This window comes from Atheta coriaria, unplaced genomic scaffold (genome assembly GCF_025399875.1).
Source record: "Atheta coriaria isolate IRGN ID8LTWV9N9 unplaced genomic scaffold, Caltech_Dcor_3.1 hic_scaffold_5_pilon, whole genome shotgun sequence".
NCBI classification, from domain to species: Eukaryota; Metazoa; Arthropoda; class Insecta; order Coleoptera; family Staphylinidae; genus Dalotia; species Dalotia coriaria.
The window spans coordinates 6,477,975-6,498,755 of record NW_027045447.1 but is presented as its reverse complement, the minus strand read 5'-3'; the positions used below and the strand labels follow the sequence as shown (position 1 = coordinate 6,498,755).

The window sequence follows — 20,781 nt, the reverse complement described above, 5'->3', positions numbered from 1 at the left end:
GTAGTCATAAATGTTCCTAGGTGTCACTATTATGTTGAATTTGGAATTAAATTAAGCTTAAAAGTACTATATACATGTCATAGAGGGCGCTAGCATGCTATTTGGTGGAAAATTCATGAGTTTGTAATCGTTCCAGCTGGTTCAGCGCGCCGCACGTTCTGCGCATCGATGGTGAGCGCGCACAAGTTTGCTGCAGTGCATTGTTTGTAGCGACTGGCTGCTCGGCGCAGGCATCGCGCAATCAGTTCGTGTCCGGATTGCTGTCTGTATGAGCGGGGCGCGCGCGTGTGTGCATCGTCGTCGCCTATCCGCAGCTCACACAGGGCGCGTTATCCAACTTGAACGCAAAATCTTCGGGTGAAAAACAATTGCGGGTGCAAACACAGTGCGTGAACAAGTGTGTTCGGTGACGGAACGAGTGTGGCATGTGAAAAATATTTCGAGCGAGAACAGCACGCACACCATTATGGAGTAGCCGAGCGCGCATACGGGAGAGAGCCGTGAGCCGTCGACTGCGTTTGCTTGTGTGGTGTGTGTCTCTGCGCGCGCGAGTCATCGCAAGGGACCTTTTCTTGCTCGCGCCCAAAAAGGCGCATCGTTTCGCCTGCGTGTGCATTGTGGATATAATATACAAATAAACATGAGCAGACACATACCAGCTGATAAGGTAATTATCGATTTTGCGCGCCGCGGATGAGATGTGTTTTTTGTTATTGTTGGGGGGCATCGCGCGCCTCCGCGTTGCAATTGCACCGCAACCGCACCCTTCCTGAACCGCCAAGAGAAGACTTATCATCTCGCAAGCGTATGCTATCATCTTAAACAAATTTCATGATTTTGTATATACACTAGGCGTACAAGTGTGCAAATCTGCTGCAGCAACAATCCGACAACTGTTTCGGTTATATATGAACGACCTACTTTTTTAGCCCACATTCAATTCACGTTGTGCAGCTCTGTCAAACAAACGTACGAACAAGTTTAATGCGCACCGCGCAAACAGAAACATTTATTTCGATTGACACTTTGCAAGTGTAGAAGATAAAAAATCACAACAAAAAAAAATCACAATTCAGAATATTCTTTTTTCCACTGAAAAAACAACGTTGTTTATTTGCAACGCATTAAAAATAAACTCGTATGAAGTGAATTAAACTGCGAAGATTAACCTTAGTTAACATTCTTTATTTATGGTTGTTTATTGCATGCGCCAACAGTATTTGCATTTCTATTTAAGTGTGTATGTTGCAATACAATTGTATTTTTCGCGGAATCATTATCTTTATAAAAATGCTGCTTATAAGCTGTAGATAACTTTGCGTCATATGAATCATTTCCTAATTCAATGTAATTTTAATTTTACAATTAATTATCAACATATATACTTGGAATTTGCTTGAAACCTTTTCTCTATTGAGGGTGGCGATTCAGGTAGTTGAATCCTACCAATAATATCATACCACGATGGAAATAACAAAAGAGCACCTTCCTGAGCCCACCGGCACTGATATACGAAATACAATGACGGAACGTCCTCGCTCAGCGAACAAAAACGACTTGTCTCACATTACAGAATGGATCACTTGGTCCACTTGGTCCTCGTAAGCATGAAGCGCAGACAAGTGTTTGCCGGATCCCCTTCGATCCGCTCTCGGTTGGCTTGGGTGCGTTTGCACTGCGTACACTGGCCCTCACCTTGCTAGAGGTATATTTTTCGTTTTTTTTTTCTTTATTCGGTCGACATTATCCCTGTCCGTTCTATTATTGTATTTTTGTATTCGAAGCGCTGCCGCCCCGTTGCCTCGGCCGCCTGTTTGTGTTTTGTTGCCAACGCCGAGCGCAGCGCGCAGGTTGAAAACACTTTGTGATGGTTTGCGTTGCGAAGGCATCGTCGTTGAAAACTAGTTGAAAACTTGTAGGAACAGGTTCGAGCACTCTCGTGTAGTATTCAAGTCGAGAGACGAAATATGAATAGTTAGATGGTGAATTAGATATGTTGCAATGCCTTCAAGACGTTTATTTTCTATTCTTCTTTTTTCGGGGTGGTTACACTGTTACAAGTACACTAAAAGGAAAAAATGACAATACTGGCATTGAAATAACATTGCGCGCCATTTTTATTTCCGTGTGAAGCGTGCATAAATTGTTTTCAGTTCTATTTTTGGGAAAAAGGCAAAATACATTTGTTGCATTTACTTATTGTGCGAAAATCGTTTCGATATCGATAGCCAATGCCATCGGTACTTGCTCGTGTTTGCTAGCTGTGCGTCTATTAGCATTGATCGAAAAACGTGGGATCGTCAAGGCAAAATTCAACTTATAAAGCCAAGCACAATGACGTAGTTACTTTTATTATTAGCTCCGCAGGCTTTATGCTCTCTGGTTCCTACGGAAAAGTAAGTACATTTATTTATTATTGATGAAACTGTATTTTACTAGATCTATACAGTTCCGTTTTAATCGGTTTTTGTTCATTACTTCCTAGATATCGTCAGATGTGGAAGTTGAAGTTATCAACAACAAAGTTTGTTATTGTTTGAACATGATTTTTCACTAAACCATCCCAGACAATTCATAAATTAAATGAGATGTAGGGAAACAAAGATGACAGCAACCAAACAAACTGTTTTTGCTTTCTAGGTTCATAAATAACGTACTTACAAATATGCAAGGCAATGCAAAAACAACTCCAATATAAATACCATCTTGAGAATAACAAAAAAAAGAGGCATGAAGTTTAATCAATGCTCTTCAGGGTTTTCTCTTTACACAAATTTATTACCTACTCTGCGCGGGGCGTCATGTGACTTGATTTATTACATCAACCAATGCAGTTAATTCCTTGTAAAAACATCACCGAAAATAACACGAGAATACAGTATTGTGATAACTTGTGTTGTGCGTGGAAATTTGGGCGACGACTGCTTGAGTTGAGATTGTCATCGAATATTCGAATAGACAACGCTGCGGTCTGCACACCAGCAGTCTTCAAGACTCCGAACTTTCTTAACTTGTTTATTGTGGTTTTAATATTATCTGTGTGCGCGCACAGCGCTTTCGAGAGTTTTGATGATGTGTGGGCGCTATTTTTAGCTGGGCAGAAAGCCCCTTTGGCGATTACGACTCATACTTAGCGCCTCGGGATGGATCCGTGAAGATGATGACACATTTAGTCACTGGGAGAATGTGTGTACAAAGGGGGAGATATTTTTTCGAAATCTATTTGATTCTCTACAACTCAAGTGCCTATGATTGATTGCCTCTAGAAAGAATATTTATCTATATGGAATGATATTCACTCCAATATTGGTTTTAATTTGAATGTCACACGGTGGTAACATTTGGAGAACCAAGCCTCAATTTTATGACGAGTGGGAAATGTGATATTATGAAACACATGTTTCCCGTAAAATCTTTAAACGAAAGTTTTTGTAGCCGCAGTTGTGAAATGTTACTTTTGTATGTGTTTTTAATTATATCCGCAGTGTTGGTCGTTGAATTTCATGCTGCATATTAATATTTATTAGTTTATTCTGGTTGAATGAGTGCTTTTAATTATTAATCACTTTTAGCGTCTTTAATACTCGTCTTCATGCTAAAATCGATCAAATTCTTCGATTTGCTTAGGTACATTAAGTTTAAATTGTTTGTACGGGAAGTAATTACTAAGTTTGCAACTATCTTCGCTTTTATTTCGTTAATGAATAATAGATGAACTAGTTATCGAAATGAACCAAATATTTAAAATCCGGTTTGCGTTTAGTAACAGGCGACACACTCAACTTGTTTAATTATTGCGATATTGCCATATTTTCATGCAATTATCTTCCAGTAATTTAGCATGTATGGTTTTTTTTTGTACCTAAAGGATAGAAAATAATTATCGCGCCTTCACAGTGAATATACTATTTTCATTTCTGTGCGCAATTCAACCCAACCGAAAACCTTTGCGAGCAACCACACGTTGCTGTTGCGTTTTTGTCACCAAGCCACAAGCTCAGCGAACCAGCGAGATGCGATGTTGCTTTATGCACGAACCATTAGTTCTTCGTGTGTGTGTGAAGATTCATTCGAGCGCAATTGATTTACTCCTCCGCAAACGCGCGCGCGTTCGTTATTGTTGTTTCGCATACATCGGGACGAAATTAATAGTCGTGGTGTGCTGGTGCACGAACTACAACTTTCCACGGACCGTCGGTTATGTTTTATTAATATTCGAAGCTCCCAATTTGCAGTTAACTGTTTTTCGCGGACGAAAATCGTGACCGGGCGGGACGCGATAGATGAACTTCTCGAATTCCACCGTGCGCGTTCGGATAATTCAGTGCAGTTGTAGTGTGGCCGGCGTGAAACCGCTGTTAGATCAAAGATCTGACCCCGCGTCGTTATATTCTTGTGCTCAGATTGTACCTACTCGCGAACGAATACAGGTTTGACTTTTTAAAGGATCGTATTCCTTTCTTACTCGCTGCCTGGCGTGGCTTGCTTGATCTTTTGATACACTGCATGATACCTTGTCTATTATACTGCACTGCACTCTTCTTTTGCTTGCTTGCTCCATTCTTGTTTATACGCCGCAGCAACAATATATGCGTGCGCTGCAAATTAACTCGACTTTTTACGGGTAATAATGAATTACGTTCTTGGTTGGCATTCTTGGAAGGACACTGCGACGATTTCGTTTTTACGAAAAGCACCCGAACGAATGATATATTGAGGAAGTCATCAGTTTCGTCTTTTCAGCGTAACAATTCGTTCGACCACAATAGATAAGAATAAAAAGCTGATTCTAGGTAGCGTTTGTATTGGTAGTAGGCTTTTTTTCGGAAATATACCTAGTTTTCCAATGTCTTTGTTGTTATTTATTACGCTTCCGTTATGTCAGCACAAACTTTCGTTTTAGCCACACGCAGTAGTTACGGCCTGGGTTTTATTCGCGACGTTCATTAAATGGAAATAAGTGAAATTCATTCATCGTCGTGTGTATGAATAATAGTTTCGAACGCGAGTATCTTATCTAATTGTTACGGTCTTGTGACCGTGCAACACAATGGTAAAAGTTGATTTTGCAACCAATGAATTCACAGTGTTACGCAGGCAATTTTTTGGAAATTACTTAATAATATTGTTTTGTTATAAGAATCTACGCTTTAATTTTTTACGATTTTATTGCTAGTAATATATCAAGGTGTACAATTTTATTAATGTCGCTGCATTCTGCAATCGAATATTTTCGTGCTGCCGACATCTTTGTTCTCGGCTCACCGAATGCATCCTCATAAATTATCTGCGCATCTGGTTTCGAAGTACGCGCCGACATAATAGTTGGGGGCCCTTTTCCCAACTGGCGTCTTCTCCACCTCACGCTCCCTCACTGGAAATTCCTTAATGCGGAATTCCTGGATTACAACTTCAATAAATACATAGATAACATTCGTGCGCCAGCTCATCACTTGAAGCATACCTTTCATTTTGCTTCCACTGCTTTTTCTACTAATTAAATGTAGTTTTTCTTGTTTTAGAATGATTTATTTACGAAGTAAGGTTGAGAAATTGTGTTTCAATGGTAGATATATGGGTGTGAACTTGCACACCAATATTTTTACCTAAGGCAAGGTTTGCACTAAGGTTGCGATACTTGAGCAACTAGAAATTATGCTGGTTTGCAAATTTAAATGCTTGTTATGGTCTTTTAATAGTATTTATATGTTGGTATGCAGAGGTTAAGGTTGGACTTACATTATCGCAAGTCAAGTACATTTGCTACTCGACTTGTAATACGCAATTTCCTCATCCACATGGTGAAATACACTCTGTCAAAGTGATTCTTTCACTTTTGCTGCGTAAATGAATTGGGTGCGATTAGTGGTGCTAATAACGATGCACATTATGAAAATGTGGTTTATCAAATTCCTCTCCACCCTCTCGCAACTAGATTAGTTGAGGTCACCGCGGTTCAGACCAGAATTTGAAAACGGGATTTCCTGTGCGCCCCGAACCAACTAACACACGCGTCTAATCTTCATCACCAACCACCGACTGCTCGAGTGGAGAGTCGCAGGACTTGGTCCCGTGGTTATGTGGCAGCTATATGTGCACGTTCAATGGCATGGCATGCCTTGGCGTAGGCATGGTCTCTTCGTGCGCTCGCCGGGCCGGTCCGCGTCGGCCTGCTGGTGTCATTGATCGCAAGTCCCACACGTTTCCTAAACACGGAACCATTTCCTACATTACCAGCGTATGTACGCTACTGCGCACAGTACAACGTGATCATATTTACGTACTTATTCCTCTCTATTCCCATTAGTTTAATAAAACATACGACACAAAACGTGACTTGATTCTATTGCTATTACAATTTAAAACAAAAAAGTGAAGCAGGTTTAGTCAGTGTGGTTTTTGCAATTTTGTCAACAATCGTAATCGGGTAAAACCAACGGAAATTTGCCGCGTGGAAACAAAAGCAATTAATCAGTAGTTATTGCTTTGTACTCGTGTGTTACACGTTGTGTAGACATATGGTCAGCTTCCCCTGCATGAGAATACATCCCCCCGGTGTATTATTTACGCGCGGCGAGTTTGAAATTTTTAATTATCGAGATAATGGCGCGCACATAACGCGCACCAATTTTTTTGTTGCATCCTTCTTTTTCTGCGTTCGTTGTCGGTTTTCTATTTGGATCGGCGGAGGCGGGCGACGTGCCAGAAAAACTGGCGAGAATGTGTGTTTCTGTGCGAGAAAATGCCACGCCGTTCGAGGCGCTCTCACGCTGCGGTATATTGATCACACTTTTCTCCCTCTGTCGTTTGCTGTGTCTGCCCACATTTCCAATTCCGCGCTTCGATATGTTCGCTTTTGTGCGCGTGATTGTATTTTTGGCACCCACAAATAGGCTCTATTAAGTTACGAGTCTATATTTGCTCGCATTATCATTTTTCGCTTTATTGGCACTTACTAATCGCATGTTAATTTGTTTCAGGTGAGAATGACATTCGATAAGTAGTACTGCAAACATAGACAAATGGCGCAAACCGTAAGTTGTTTTATCTAGTTGGTACCGTTGCTAATTAGTCAGTTTAGACTGAATGCGTCCAAACAATGGACGAAAAAGAAAGTAAATAATTACGAAATTTTATTTTTTATTTTGCGGTTTGTGCGCAAAAGCTGTTGTTTTGTTTTTATGTTAATATAAAGTCGGGTGCAACGACTCAAGTATAGCGTTATTATTCAGTTGAGCGCATTTATTTAAAAAGTCTGTAATGGCGCGGTCGGTACACTCACTCGGCACTCGCACACAGTGCAAAATTGAGCAACAAATTGTTGTTTATCGGATTGTTTACGTTTTAAATCATCATAATTATTGTAATTCGCTGTAAATCGTTTTATTTGTTGAATGCGCATGCGTACGCGGCTTTCTTTCGCTTCCGTTGTTATTTATCGTCTGAAATGTGCAAAGCGGCTTTATTTATTAGTAACCACGAGTATCGCGACGGGAAACCAACAACGCTGGGTTCGTTGAAATTCCGCTGATAATGACACTTTCTCGCATTTATTGCTATTTAAACAATTTATTTCAAATAGAGTCCCATAAATATTTCTAATAATATATAGGGAAAGTAGCCATATTTGGACCATTTTTATATTTTTTGATTTATAGAGCCACATATAAACTGTCAATAAAAATTAAGTAGCGGAAAAGTAACTCACAAGGCTTACCAACAAAATGATATTTTTGGTATAAGTAAAAATTATATTTACACCCCTCAAATTTCAATTTAAAAAAATTGTGTTTTTGGTCCAAATTAAGAAACCGGTTTCCTAAATTGGACCGCGCGGTTTCCTAAATTGGACCATGCTTTTTTAACGGCAATTGACACAATAGTAAATTTTAGTTTTAGCACTAACACAAGCACATTTTGTATAAACCAAAGTGCGGCATTTCATACAGTGGATCATTTCGAAGATTTGTGCTCGTCCACAAGCTTTTCTAGGAGGTCGAAAAAATGATATACGTTTTCCCTGTTAAAACCGCGGTGCCTGTCTTCGGTCCAACTTGGGCAACTTGAAGAATTTATATTTAATGATCAACAACAATCTTAATATAACATAACCTCTCAAAATTAATACTATAAATTAGAGATAAATAAAGAAGCTTTCTGATGATAAAATAATAATCAGTAAAACTAACGTTTAATCGGCTTGACAGCTCTTGCACTTACGTCGTTATAATAGATTTGATAATCAATGATACACGAAGTTGTTGCCACGACGAAAGCACGCGGCAAGTTTTAACCCAAATAGTTGCATTAATTGTTTATAAATACGAGTAAAACGAGGGGCCAGTCTATTATTGCACAAACTTCCACAGTCCGCGGATATCGTGGTGGTCCAACTTAGGCGCTGGTCCAAATTAGGCTACCTTCCCTATTATCATGTTGTAAATTTAGTTTAAAACCTTATTTTTTTAAATTGTCTAGAATTTGCCAGAAACTTTTTTTTCAAATTTCTTTTATTGCAAACAAAACTAATAAAACTTTTAAGTAAATGTTCATAAACTAATTATACGAACGTAATATGGCATATTTTTTGAAATTCGTGTTTTAACCGAAATAATTTTAACTTATAACAGCAAGTAATCAAAGTTCGGCAGACGGTGCTGAGCGCCCACACAATCAGCGAACCTTCTGCTGCTGGCGTTGGCGTTTGACGGCAAAACTGCTCCAGCTGTGGGTTGTCGCGCAATATAAGGGTAGAGGTCCCTCTTACAAATTACTTCGTGTCTACCGGAGTATTACGGCCGAATTGCTTTACGTGCTACTCGTTACGCTAGACTTATGGCTGATATAGAAAAGTGTGAAGCTTTCTGGCTTTACCGACGGACGTTTGTGTTAATAAGTATTGTGGATCGAGCGTCGTTATTTTCGAGAAATATCGCTTGACCAATTAAGAGTTCATTTTCTTCGCGTTGGAAGCGTAACCTAGGAAATCTAGTTTGTGCTGTTCTAGAAATCCACTTCCATTTTCTGTATCTATTAATACAAACTTATAACTTGCATCAAATGACCACATTTCACTTCTGTTTGATTTTTCGATTTGGTTACATTTAAATAATTAAACTAAATAACCACTTTATTTCGATCCCTCGCTTTCATCATTCTGTTTTTCTTTTCCTTTTTTTCTCTGCTCCCTGTTCGCGGCCACTCCGGACGCACTACACGTTACTGCGTTAAATATTTTTCATTTACACCCTCTTGCACGCACTTTCCCTCCCTGTCGGATATGTATGCGTAGCGCGTTTCGCCCACAGTAGGCTAGCTTTCGAGCGGATAAAAAGCAATGTTGCGCGGTGAGGGTATTGCGAACCTAGCGAAGGCATTAGGGACTTTATAAGTTAATTCTGTGATATATTGCAAAGCCTCCCGAGTGCACGAAACAGTCCCCCAAGCATATAAACTTTTCCACGGATGGATGCGGCAGGAACCGCCGCGACGTCTCTTTTGCCCGCGTGCGAGACCTGGAGTCATTGTGCACGAAATCTCCCCGAACTTTGTTGGGGATGTTGGAAAATTGTTCGCCCAATACAGGCAGCGATTTTTGTGCGTCGCCGCGGCCACATTACACCAGCGTAAATAAAGAAGAAAATTATTTTTTTATGTTCCGACCTAGTAACTCGATTCGTTGATTGTGTGAGACCGAGTACAGTTATAGACGCGTTCTCATTACGGTTCTTCGCCAGCGGAGTGACTTCAATGAAACACAAGCCACCAGGTGTAATAAATATAAAACAAACTAAAAAAAAAACGCATAATGATTGTTTTAGTCTTAGACTTAGGAGCAATGCACGTTGAAACAAAAAAATAACCGTTTTGTGTCGAAGAAAGAAGCATAGTTAATCTTGCATGTGTGCTTGCGAGCATTTTCCTGCAGAGCAATAAGAAACAACGGCAGTAACAGTTTTCCTAAAAGCTTCAATGGCGGTTACGTTCAGTTACAACATCCGGCGCAGCATAAATGTACTAGTGGTCACTGCTTCGGGTGGTTGAGCTACTAAGATAAGAGATTTTCGGGCATGTTGCTATCAAGCGGCTTCGTGTTGCGAATAAATACGATTTTCCGCAGCGGATAGAAAACTGAAAAACACCGAAGACTGAAAAACTAAATTATGTTGATGTGTTTGGAAGAAAGAGGAGATGTCAGATACTAATGCATTATTCAATTCTTTTATTGCGCCGCACAGTCGGGGTGAAATTGCAATTATACTGGTTGTTTTCTGATTATATTTATTTACTTGGGTGGAATTAATTTTTAGAAGAATTTCTCATTAAGGTTTTGCCTTGTCTCATCATGGATTCAAACTCAGTGAGTTGATTTATCTCGACGTGGGCTGACATTATCAATTAAAATATTCTGTTAAATTAAGCCTGCTGGAATTAATTTCGAGAATAAGCTCCTGCCTGTATTTCTTGTATTTTGTATTCTTCAGCAGTTGTTTATTTCTTGTTTCCAATTCCGATGGCTTTCCTCGGTGCTGCCTGCCTTGACTTGTGTGCTTCGGAGAGGTTTTCCACCATTGGAAATTTGTAATGGCATTGGTTAAAAGGAGTGAAAATTTTATTCCGTTTTGCTATCGGCAGATACGTCGGGGCTTGTGTCCGGGAGGGTTTGCCGCACAGCAATGTAGGTGCCTACATAGAGTATGAAGTCTTTAAGTCTTTTTAGATAAGCGCTACGAGTCGAATTTATGAGGGCATCGGAATCGTTTAGTTAGACCGTTTCCATTAAGAACAACCTACCGCCAGACACACGTTTCGCGTTTAAATGGGAGCATAATGTATAGCAACCTCGTAATAAATCTCGCCGGGGAGAGATTCCTGCGATTAGAAATTCAACGGGATTCAAGTATTTTGATGTCATGAGATTTTATTTTTCATATTTGCAATTCGTCGTTGAAGAAGAAAAATGTAAGAAGAATAATTGAATAAAGTTGATTTTTGTGATTGTGTTTGACAACGAATATGATATATTTGTGTATATTTCCGTGTTGTGTTGTGCACAAAATCGAATGCGGAGGCGGCTAGAGCCAAGGGGGCGAAAACTTAAACGAGCGATAAGTGCGTAGCGCCTGCCGCGTCGGCGGTGGCCGTTGCCAATGCCGCCGTCGTCGCCGCCGCTGCTGATGCCGGCGCTCATTCGCATTCCTCATTGCCTTGGCCCGTGTGCCGACGTTCGCCGTCGCGTTTGGCTCTCGTTTCGTCGGTATCGATCTCGCGCCTCGGCGTATCCGTACACACGCGCACATACAGCCGCCCCATGTACACGCACACACACACGCCGTTAACACACGCGCGCACTCGTTGTGTGCCCGGCCCCTCCTCTTTGACCCAGAACTAGATCCTTGTATGTCATCCAGTGCTCTTTCGCGTTCGGCCGCCGGCCCGTGTAGGCAAAACGCATGGATACGATCGAAACAGGCATCAGCAGGACGTGGACAATAGAAATTATGCAAGGAAGGCACGTTGTGCGCCCCGAAATAGCTTTACTGCTGTGTATGTGTTTTTTTTTCTACATATGGTGGTCCGGGTTTCTCAGGAGAGACGCAGTTGCTAGAGAAAATATACGAAATACATAATTTACTTTGTGTGCTGCCCGCATGAGTCATGATTTGGTGTAAATCCTCCGTTGGAGCCATTGAAGCCTCTAGGGAATGATATTCGTTCGATATGTTTGACTCACATCGATGCTGACTTCCCCATTTTAATGATTTGGTGCTAGTTTATTGATGAGGGTTGGACCTTAATCGTGTTTGAGTAGCATAAGCCAGTGCCGATTTAAATTATTTATCCATCTTAAGGCTTTGCTTTTAATTTATTTATCTTTGGGATATAAAAATAATTGTCTGTCACATAGTCTCGTGAAAACTTTCAAGCGGCGGTGGTTTAGGTATCAAAAAACAGTGGAAAAAAGTTCAAAGGTCATCAGAAAAATAGATAACTTTGCAGAGTCGCAGAAGTGATGGGTGAGGTCTAAAAATGAGAGGGCCTGTATAAGATACACTGTACTTGTAGTGCCTTTCTCTTTGATACCTTCGAGCCACCCGCAAAAAGTGGTGGGGGAAGTTTGCAGGTAAACTCACTGCCTTTCATACTACTGCATACAAAGTGACAAGGAGTCTCCAATTAAATTCTTTATTTATACAATAACAGCTTCTTTTGGTAGCAGGAAGCGATCTGAATACACCATATTCTCATGACATGAAAAGTCCTTGAGTGATTATATCTGTTTATAATCTGCGGTTCATTGTGACGCACTACGCGCAGCTGGTACGATCGACTAGAAACGTGAAAAGTTGCTGAAAGTATGATACGTTCGCGGAATATGTGTCTCTTTGTGCCGCACGTGAATGCGAATGCTTTTAAGGTGATCACAAGAGAACTGAAACATAATGCAGCCGAGAGATGTGAGCTGCGTGTACCGTCTTGACCTGGTTTCCTCATGATGATGATGATGCCCGGTTACAAAACCGAGTTAGTTGGAAACCGCAGAAATGCGCGCGTACACGCCGAAGGGAATATAACGGGCGCATTTGTGCCTTGCTATTATACAATCTTATTACACTTGCTTAATTTTCATCAGTCTAAAGTCATTTGCGTTTTGCTCGATGGTGCCGCAGATGTGAACTTTTATGAAAATAGTGAATGGGTCAATAATGTTTATTTTTACTTACTTTGCGAAGCTATTTTCTACTCCGAGCGATGTCTGCGGTTCTGCGCGCGCTTTGCCCCCCTTGAGAGAGGGGTGGTTGGATATTATGAATGTCGATGATGAGGACGAAGTGGGTGAATAGCGAAACGTCACATCGCGTGAGAGCAATAGCGTTGATTTCGTTAGCGCGCGCACTGCACGTTGGCAAACACGTTCTATGAGGACACGCGGGACGATTGCGAAGAGGGAAGATTTGTAATTGCGCATTGAATTCGTTGGTTGCCGCACAACCGTAGATCTTCTTCTCCCCTCGGTCGGTTGGTCGCGAGGCGAACTTCTGATAATATTAAGGGCATTGGCACCCGGCGCGTTATAACGCCGGCGACATTAACGAATGTGACGGACGTTTTTCAGCTTTGCAACCCTCCACGTTTGCCCTCCTACGTTCCAAATCAGACTTTTATTCATCTCGCACACACAAGAATATAATAATAGAATTTCAGCGCGGTTTTATGTCAATGTCTATTTTTATTTTACTATTAATTGATTCGTTGCAGTTTGTGACAGTCTGGAAATAATTAAACCTGTGGCGTATATCGAAATTAAATCGCTATTGTTAAATTATGGAATATTACAATGATTTCTATAAATAACTGGCTTTCGAAAATAGCGTTTTTTCTTTAAACTTTAACCTTGGATTGTTGTAGATATGTCTGTTCTTTTTAGACACCCACTCATTAAAATGTATGTAGAATATTTTTGTTGATGTAATATTTATTTTTCTGCATATTACGCAACTCATGATTATTGATTTGTTAAATATTTCATTTCGGCAAACCTCCCAATCCGATGTACGAGATGTATTCTCTCAGTGGAATTATAAACTGGGTTTTTACGGCATAAAGATAAAAAAAATGACGAGTGGTATTAATAACATGTCCATAAAATTTTATTTTATCATATTATTCGTTTTTAAAGATAAAATAAAATTACAATGTCTAAGAAATAAATTTCTTATTGAAAATTATATGTGTGTATTTGTGTTTTGTCTTGATGAAACCATTTCTAAATGGCCTAACGAGCCATGAGAATAAAATATAATATAATGCATGTGGCAACGTTTGATTTGATTGTTGGTGCAGTTTGTCAGGTCAAAAGTGAAAGTGCGCGTATGCACCAATTGACATCTTTGAGCTGCGAACATTTGAGGTCCGGGTATTTATTATTGTTATTATAATTTTAATTTAATTTGTAAATAACGTCTGGCCAACGCGAGACTAATTTCGCGATTGCGTCTGCTGTGGGTTATTTGTTTTCATTGAATTGTTTAACAACCGGCAGCCGTTTCGTGCTCATTCAATTGCATTTCGTCCGCGTGCTGTTCCTTGCATATTTGAACAACATAATTGCGCTACGTGCGTTCTATTGTTTGTTAATTAACGTGTTCTATCGAATTCTATTAATTATTGTCGTTCACATTGCGTGTCGTATTTTGAATTATTACATTCGTGTGTGATGAAGCGAAAAAGATAAATGTCATCAATTTATTGACAAATTGGCAATCAACTTGGGATATGTACCTTCATTTACGTTAACGTGTGTATCGCGCTGTGTTCGTCTTTGATGCTGAAGTTGTTGTCTTGTGCTTTTAATCAAATTTAACAATGCGCGCGGCGCACGGTGAACCATAAATGCCGACAACTTCGTTGTCATCGTCGGTTGCCTGAAATGTTTGTCGGTATCTGCAGAGTCTAGCATATCCTCCGTTCGTTGCCTTGTCTCGTTACGAGACTACTGTTTGTTGTGTTAGCAACGAGACCAACATTTAATAAATACGACACAAGAGTTGCCGCGTCGCGTCAAGTAACGGCACACACGCACAACTTGCTCTGCCTCACTCTGGTATCTTCACTAATAAAACGTATTTACAAGGATATTTAGGAGTGAAGACATGAAAGGATACATTGTTTAACCAGATGTCATTGTTGAACATTGTGCATGCGAACAAACAGGAACGTATACGCGCGGCAGTTGAACGCGCGCGCGCTGCTTATTTCGACGTTTATGTTCAGGTTTCGCGTTTGCTTGATGAATACCGCCTACCTGGAAATTTGCTACTGCCGTTTGTTGCCTGGAATGCAGCACATTGTCGACGGCTACAAGCAATCGCCATTTTTTTTCATCATCATCTGCAAATACACACTATACGTGAAGATTATAATGATTAGTGTGTTGATTAAATTGGGCGCGTCAAAAAATTTACATATGCGAGATTACAAGATTATACACTCGCGTATAACAAGTTACAGCTATATTAATTTGGGAAGGAAAAATGATGGCAAATGATGCACGCTTTAACGACCGCAAGAGGACAATGAAACGTTTAGAAATTACTTACAAAGAACTTATGTTGCTGCCAAGTTCAACGCACTGAATTGTGTGCGAAAACGATGTGTAAGTGTGCGTAATTAGTGCGGCAACGCGATGCGTAATCGTGGCCGAAAAATGCACGCAACGATTACTCTTACAGTTATTCATATTTCAGTTTAAATTTAGCGCGTTTCCCGGGTTTCTTTGTTTGGGAGACAGTAGTGCTATATTTTGCTGATGATTGCCTCGGGAAAACCACTTACTTACAAGTATTGAGAGTGTCTATAAACACTTTTCGTTTATGTGTTTTTTGATGTATGTATATTGATTTTTGTTTTTTTGGAAATTTGTTAAGTTAAAATTTGTGCCTGGGAATTTGTGTGGGAATTCTTTTTTTGGGTCGAATGTAGTAATTTTGAGTTGTTTCATTCACTGCCGGAATGTTGGTATGAATTAGCTGCGGGGGAAATTTCGAGTGAATTTTTGCATTTTCGTTTTTTTGGATTTACATTCGCAGCGCACGCGAACCAACAATATATACAGCTTTTCTCTCTAAGCCGACAGTTAAGTCAAATTCCCATTTAATTGACACGAATTCTGACCCGAAGCAAATGTCCATTATTAAGCAAATTGTTATAGGTGGTAATTTCCACATTCTAGATACAACTACAGCAACGAAATTCTAAAGCCTCCTACGTGCTGCGTCGTGTTTTATTTTATTTTTGGTATAAAAGATAAAAACGTAACTTCAAGTTGTTGCTGTTGTCGTCGCGAGATATTTTTAGCAACTTTAACAACTTTCGTCGTTTAGCGAATGAAACCTTGCAGATAATCGTAGCGACACTAAAGGACACGACATTAGAAAGTGGCAACGTTTCGATGTTGAAACGCAAGAAAGCTCGCACGAGAAAAAGCAATTCGAAATTGCGTTTTTACTTTTATCTACCAAAAGTAGTTTTCGGTCGCGCACCGGAATTAATGTACCAAGAATCTCTCGACGTCATGTTACTAAAACTGTTCGTGCCGGTGAAAACTATACTAAGTACATATCGAATGCGATGCGCGTACCTCAGCGTATTCTCTCTCGTAGTCGAATATCCATTAGGAAGTTGCGCGCGGTGAAATATTAATGAGGTGAGTGTATGTGCACGATCGACGACGATGCTTTGTAAAGGAAGTGTGTACTTCGGAATGATAAAATAAATAAGCAATGTATGGATGTTTATAAATTATGCATATCTACGCGTTATTTGGGTTTTTGTAATTATTGCCGCAGCATGCATGATGATGCTATTCTAGTCTCGTCGTCGACTAGCAATTACGGATATTTTTGTCCGTTCACGGATAGCCGCACACCATGCACAAGAGCAACAACGTTTTATTCGACAATTAAACCATTTAAGTGTTCGTAAAATGCTCATAGTGAATGCGGTCATGATGGATTTAATAGTTTAATTAATCTCAATTAAGAATCGCCGCCATAATGTATAATTATTGAATTAGTGACATCACACAATTCATAATGTGAATATGTATTATTTATTTTTTTGTGGTTGAGATCAAACGAAGAAGTGAAAATAATTTGCGGTGGGGTCACAATGTGCAATTGCTAATTAAAGCGATATTCCTTTTTTTAATGATCAATTACAATGAGGCAATAAACTACAAACTCGGATCGCTGAATTTCATCATTACACGCGCGCAATAATTTAATAAGAATTGAATTATAGTAACAGGATGACGTTACGACTACGTGAGGCATTGTTCGATGAATTATTGCAATGTAATTACAAGTATTAACAATTAATGAATATAGAGAAAAACAATTTCAACGTTTGCGGCGGTTATCACACGTACTCATCGCAATGAATTTTATATGGTGGGTGTTGGGTTTATCATGACACAGTTTGATAGTGGTGCTCATATCGATTGGCAGACGGAAACACGTTTTGTGCTAGTGGTGCAACCGTGCCGAATGGCGCAAAGTTAATAGAAGCAAAGGAGGAAGCACGCAAGGTTTTTTCTTGTGTTGTAAATATTTTATTCGAGTGGAACGTCGCCCCGCTTGTAAAAGGAGTCCAATGCGACGCCGACACGAAACCAAATACGAATACATTTCTGCGGCGTTTTTTTTAGCGAATATGTGTATGTTGCTGGTGGTATGTACAAGCTGGCAGACGGCAGCAGTAGCGAGTGAAAGCGAAACTTAATTTTTTATTCTTTGTTGCAGATCAACTTGAGACTCATTCTGGTCAGTGGCAAGACGAAGGAGTTCTTGTTCAGTCCCAGCGAGTCGGCGGGGGACATTGCGCAACATGTTTTCGAAAATTGGCCCGAAGGTAATATTTTTCTTTCGCAAACTACACTTCTTCTCGTTTATACATGTTCACTTCCACTGAAAATTGATGAATGTTCCTACTTGTGTACTTACTTTCATTTCTGTATTAGTAAAAATGCTTTTATTTTATTTCCGTATTTTTTAAGCGTTGAAATAGAAAGTTGCTATGTGTAATACTATATACTGCACGCTGTAAACTAGGCTCATAGACAGAAACAGATAATTTAATTAAAAGCGACTTATCAAATTATGTTGAGTCTTGTTTGTCCTCGTTGTGTGAGCATTTGTATTCTTTGTTCTATTAGATTAAAGTTAAGAATTATATTTAGGTCAATATTTATGCGAAGCAAGGGTTTTTAAGTTTTACTATTTTGTTGGGTTTTTGTGTTTAGATTGGCGTCAGGAAGCTGTGGCGAAAGCAGAGATCCTACGGCTCATTTACCAGGGTCGCTTCCTTCACAGCAACGTCACGTTAGGCGCATTGGGCTTACCGTACGGCAAAACGACAGTCATGCATTTGGTTCCTAGAGAAAATTTACCTGAGCCTAATTCACAAGGTAAACGGTATGCTTTTGTTTTGTTGGGATTGATGTACTAATTCAGTTTTGATTGCAGATCAACGACAAAAAAGTAAAGGCGGTAATAGTAGTTGTTGCTCTGCCTCGTGTACTATACTTTAAGAAGATTGGGACGTCGACGGAACGGCCAAGGAAACAACTGTCAAGAGTCACATAATTGCTCCTAGCTTATTGAATATTAAACAGCCGATTCAAAATCATCAAAGCAACAATAACTTAAAAAAGGAAACAATTAATAATAATCGTATATAAATGAAAGAAACAAAACAAATGGGTGACTGCACTGAAATTTGACGAATTAACGTTTAGGAGGAAGACTTTGTGTATTTAAAACTCGTAATATTAAATCAAGCAAAAAGCAAGAAATACAAAAATACCTAAAAAACAAATATTAAGGAGTTGGAAACGTCGCGCGAATATTGTATGCCAATTGTTCGGTGTGTATACATGTCTGTGTAAAAGAAAACAAAAGAAAAAAGATAGCAGTGCAGGCGTATTGCATACTAACTTCAATCTAAAGAGAACCGAGTACGATGAAGACAAGCGAAACCGAATACTGAAAAGTTTCCATAATGTTGTGATATCATTTAGTGTATAATAATATCTTATATAAGTATATATACTCATGTGCCAGACTAGAGTGTGTTTTCAGTACTACATTTCAACACGGAGAGAGTACGATGCATAACATATTTTTGATTTCATCAGTATCAGTGAAAACATTTATTGTCAAATGTCGATACCAAAAATTACAATAATTCATCGTAGAGCTAGCGCATCATGCCAACCACGGAGCTGGATCATCTTTATGAGGAGGAATGTTGTTCTAATCATCATATCCATTCTGTTGTCGGCGACATCATCATCTCATCGCTTTGGATCATCGACTTCACGGTCAACCATTAACGCTAACGTCGAAAGCGAGAACTATATTCTAGTATCGAATAAATGTAGTACGATTTGTAATTTCTTTAATTATTTGTTTTATACTGAAAATTTTAACGTGTAATTTTTAATTGGTTATTTTTAAATTTGCTGACTTGCGAAATTCTTAGCTATAACAACCATCTGAGCAAAGTAATCTGATGTGCGCTGGATGCTTTGCTGGGAAGCGTTGTTGCTGGTACAGTCATTTAGTTTGATACTCGTTCAGTTGATTTTCTTCAGTATTATTCATCATATCGAACGACAAAAAAACTGCAACACAAACATTGAACACACATACGGCGCCCGCAATACTTTCTAACCTTAAGTCTTCTGTCCATTATATAAAAGAAAATGAAACTTAACGCGTATTAAATGAAGAAGAAGAAAACAATTTAAAGACTCATATTATCTCTTGGACAGCGGTAGGATATATTTATAAATATTACGTGTTTATACATGCATATAATTAGAGCATTACATAAACGAGTTGTTCATTAACAACGCGTGAACACAAAATTAAAACATTTTTGAGTAGAATATTTCGAAAGCGTTACCTGTGCGTGACCAGGATCTTTATATGCAATTTTGCGGATGTTTCGTTGCGTTGTAGTAATTAATTTTTATCAATTTAATTAATTGTACAGAATAACCTTGCATATCTCCTTCCTTGCACAAAAACAAACTACACACCGAGAACAGCAGTAAACTCGAATTGATTCGAGCTGAATTCGTGTTTCAGTAATTGCGTTGCAAAAGATACATTACACACTGATCAAAGGTGAAAATGAACACATCCGCACATCAGCATTAAACAACCTTTAAGTTAATTTACGATCATTTCGAGTTATACAATGCCTGCGGATGTGTTTATGACTGCTTTTGATTGCAAAGACAGTGTTTGATTTGTTTGATATATACTTGATAAATATTGTGTGGTCCATTTTGCAAAAAAAGCTAAATCAAAAAAACCATCGTCATTATCATGTACATTATACTCTTGAAATCGATTAGCGAAACTTAATGCAAAGTTATCTATGTTATTACTATTACCGATAATATGAAATATTTATTAATTAAGTATTAAATTACAAAGTATAATGTATATTAGAATTTGGACCATGCAGCAAATGAAAGAACATGAAAATAAATACATGAGGAAACGCAAAACAACGATTAACATACCAAGAAATACATAAAAAGAAAACGCATTTTGCATCTTACATTATACACACATCGTCGCATACATTCACGTTTTATTTATATCTATTATTTGATCATGACCATCGGCGAGTTGCGAGTTTCTACATTATAGGCACTAAACCAGAAACACCACAAAATTGAATCGATGCGTGCAGAAATCGTCCTTCTGTTGTATTCGAGTTGAGGGTGGACGAAATGTGGAAGTTTTCGCCATTTCATCATGCGGTGTAACGCAATATCTGGTTGAATGTATTTGTTTCATTTGAGATTATTCGAACTAACAACAAAATTATATTGTAGAGTGAGAAATCATCACACACGCAGTAAAAGAGGTATAAAATATATATTTAATTATTAATTAATGAGATATATTACAATCTATGGCAAAATGAATTGTGTTCAATTTCATTTTGTTGTAAGTATAAATCTTGTTAAGACTTATGTTCAAGAATCTGATGTCTAAATAATAGCGTTTTATTGTAAATATATAGTAGTATTGTAAGAAAATGTATTTTTTTCAATTCCTTTATTAAATCCTCAGTGTTTATGATGCTTTTATTTAAATATTATAAATGGTACAACATATTCATATTCATGATTGTGTATATTGGATGACGTGTTAATTTAATATAATAAGGGGTATTATAAATTTTTTCAAACGTAAT

The 20,781-nt window shown here is 38.8% G+C and overlaps 1 protein-coding gene across 2 annotated transcripts; it reads left to right on the top strand.

Moving 5' to 3' along the window:
* Positions 1–202: 202 nt before the first annotated feature.
* Positions 203–20,623, top strand: UBL3 (ubiquitin like 3). Of its 2 annotated transcripts, none has more exons than XM_065301916.1 (4): positions 203–667; positions 17,304–17,412; positions 17,804–17,968; positions 18,027–20,623. In XM_065301916.1, exons 1-4 carry the CDS (start codon positions 641–643, stop codon positions 18,089–18,091), a joined length of 366 nt encoding a protein of 121 aa, XP_065157988.1. In that variant the 5' UTR covers positions 203–640; the 3' UTR covers positions 18,092–20,623. The 2 variants fall into 2 exon arrangements, with proteins under 2 accessions (XP_065157988.1, XP_065157989.1); XM_065301917.1 differs by lacking the exon at positions 203–667 and adding an exon at positions 7,008–7,034.
* The last annotated feature ends 158 nt before the right edge of the window (positions 20,624–20,781 follow it).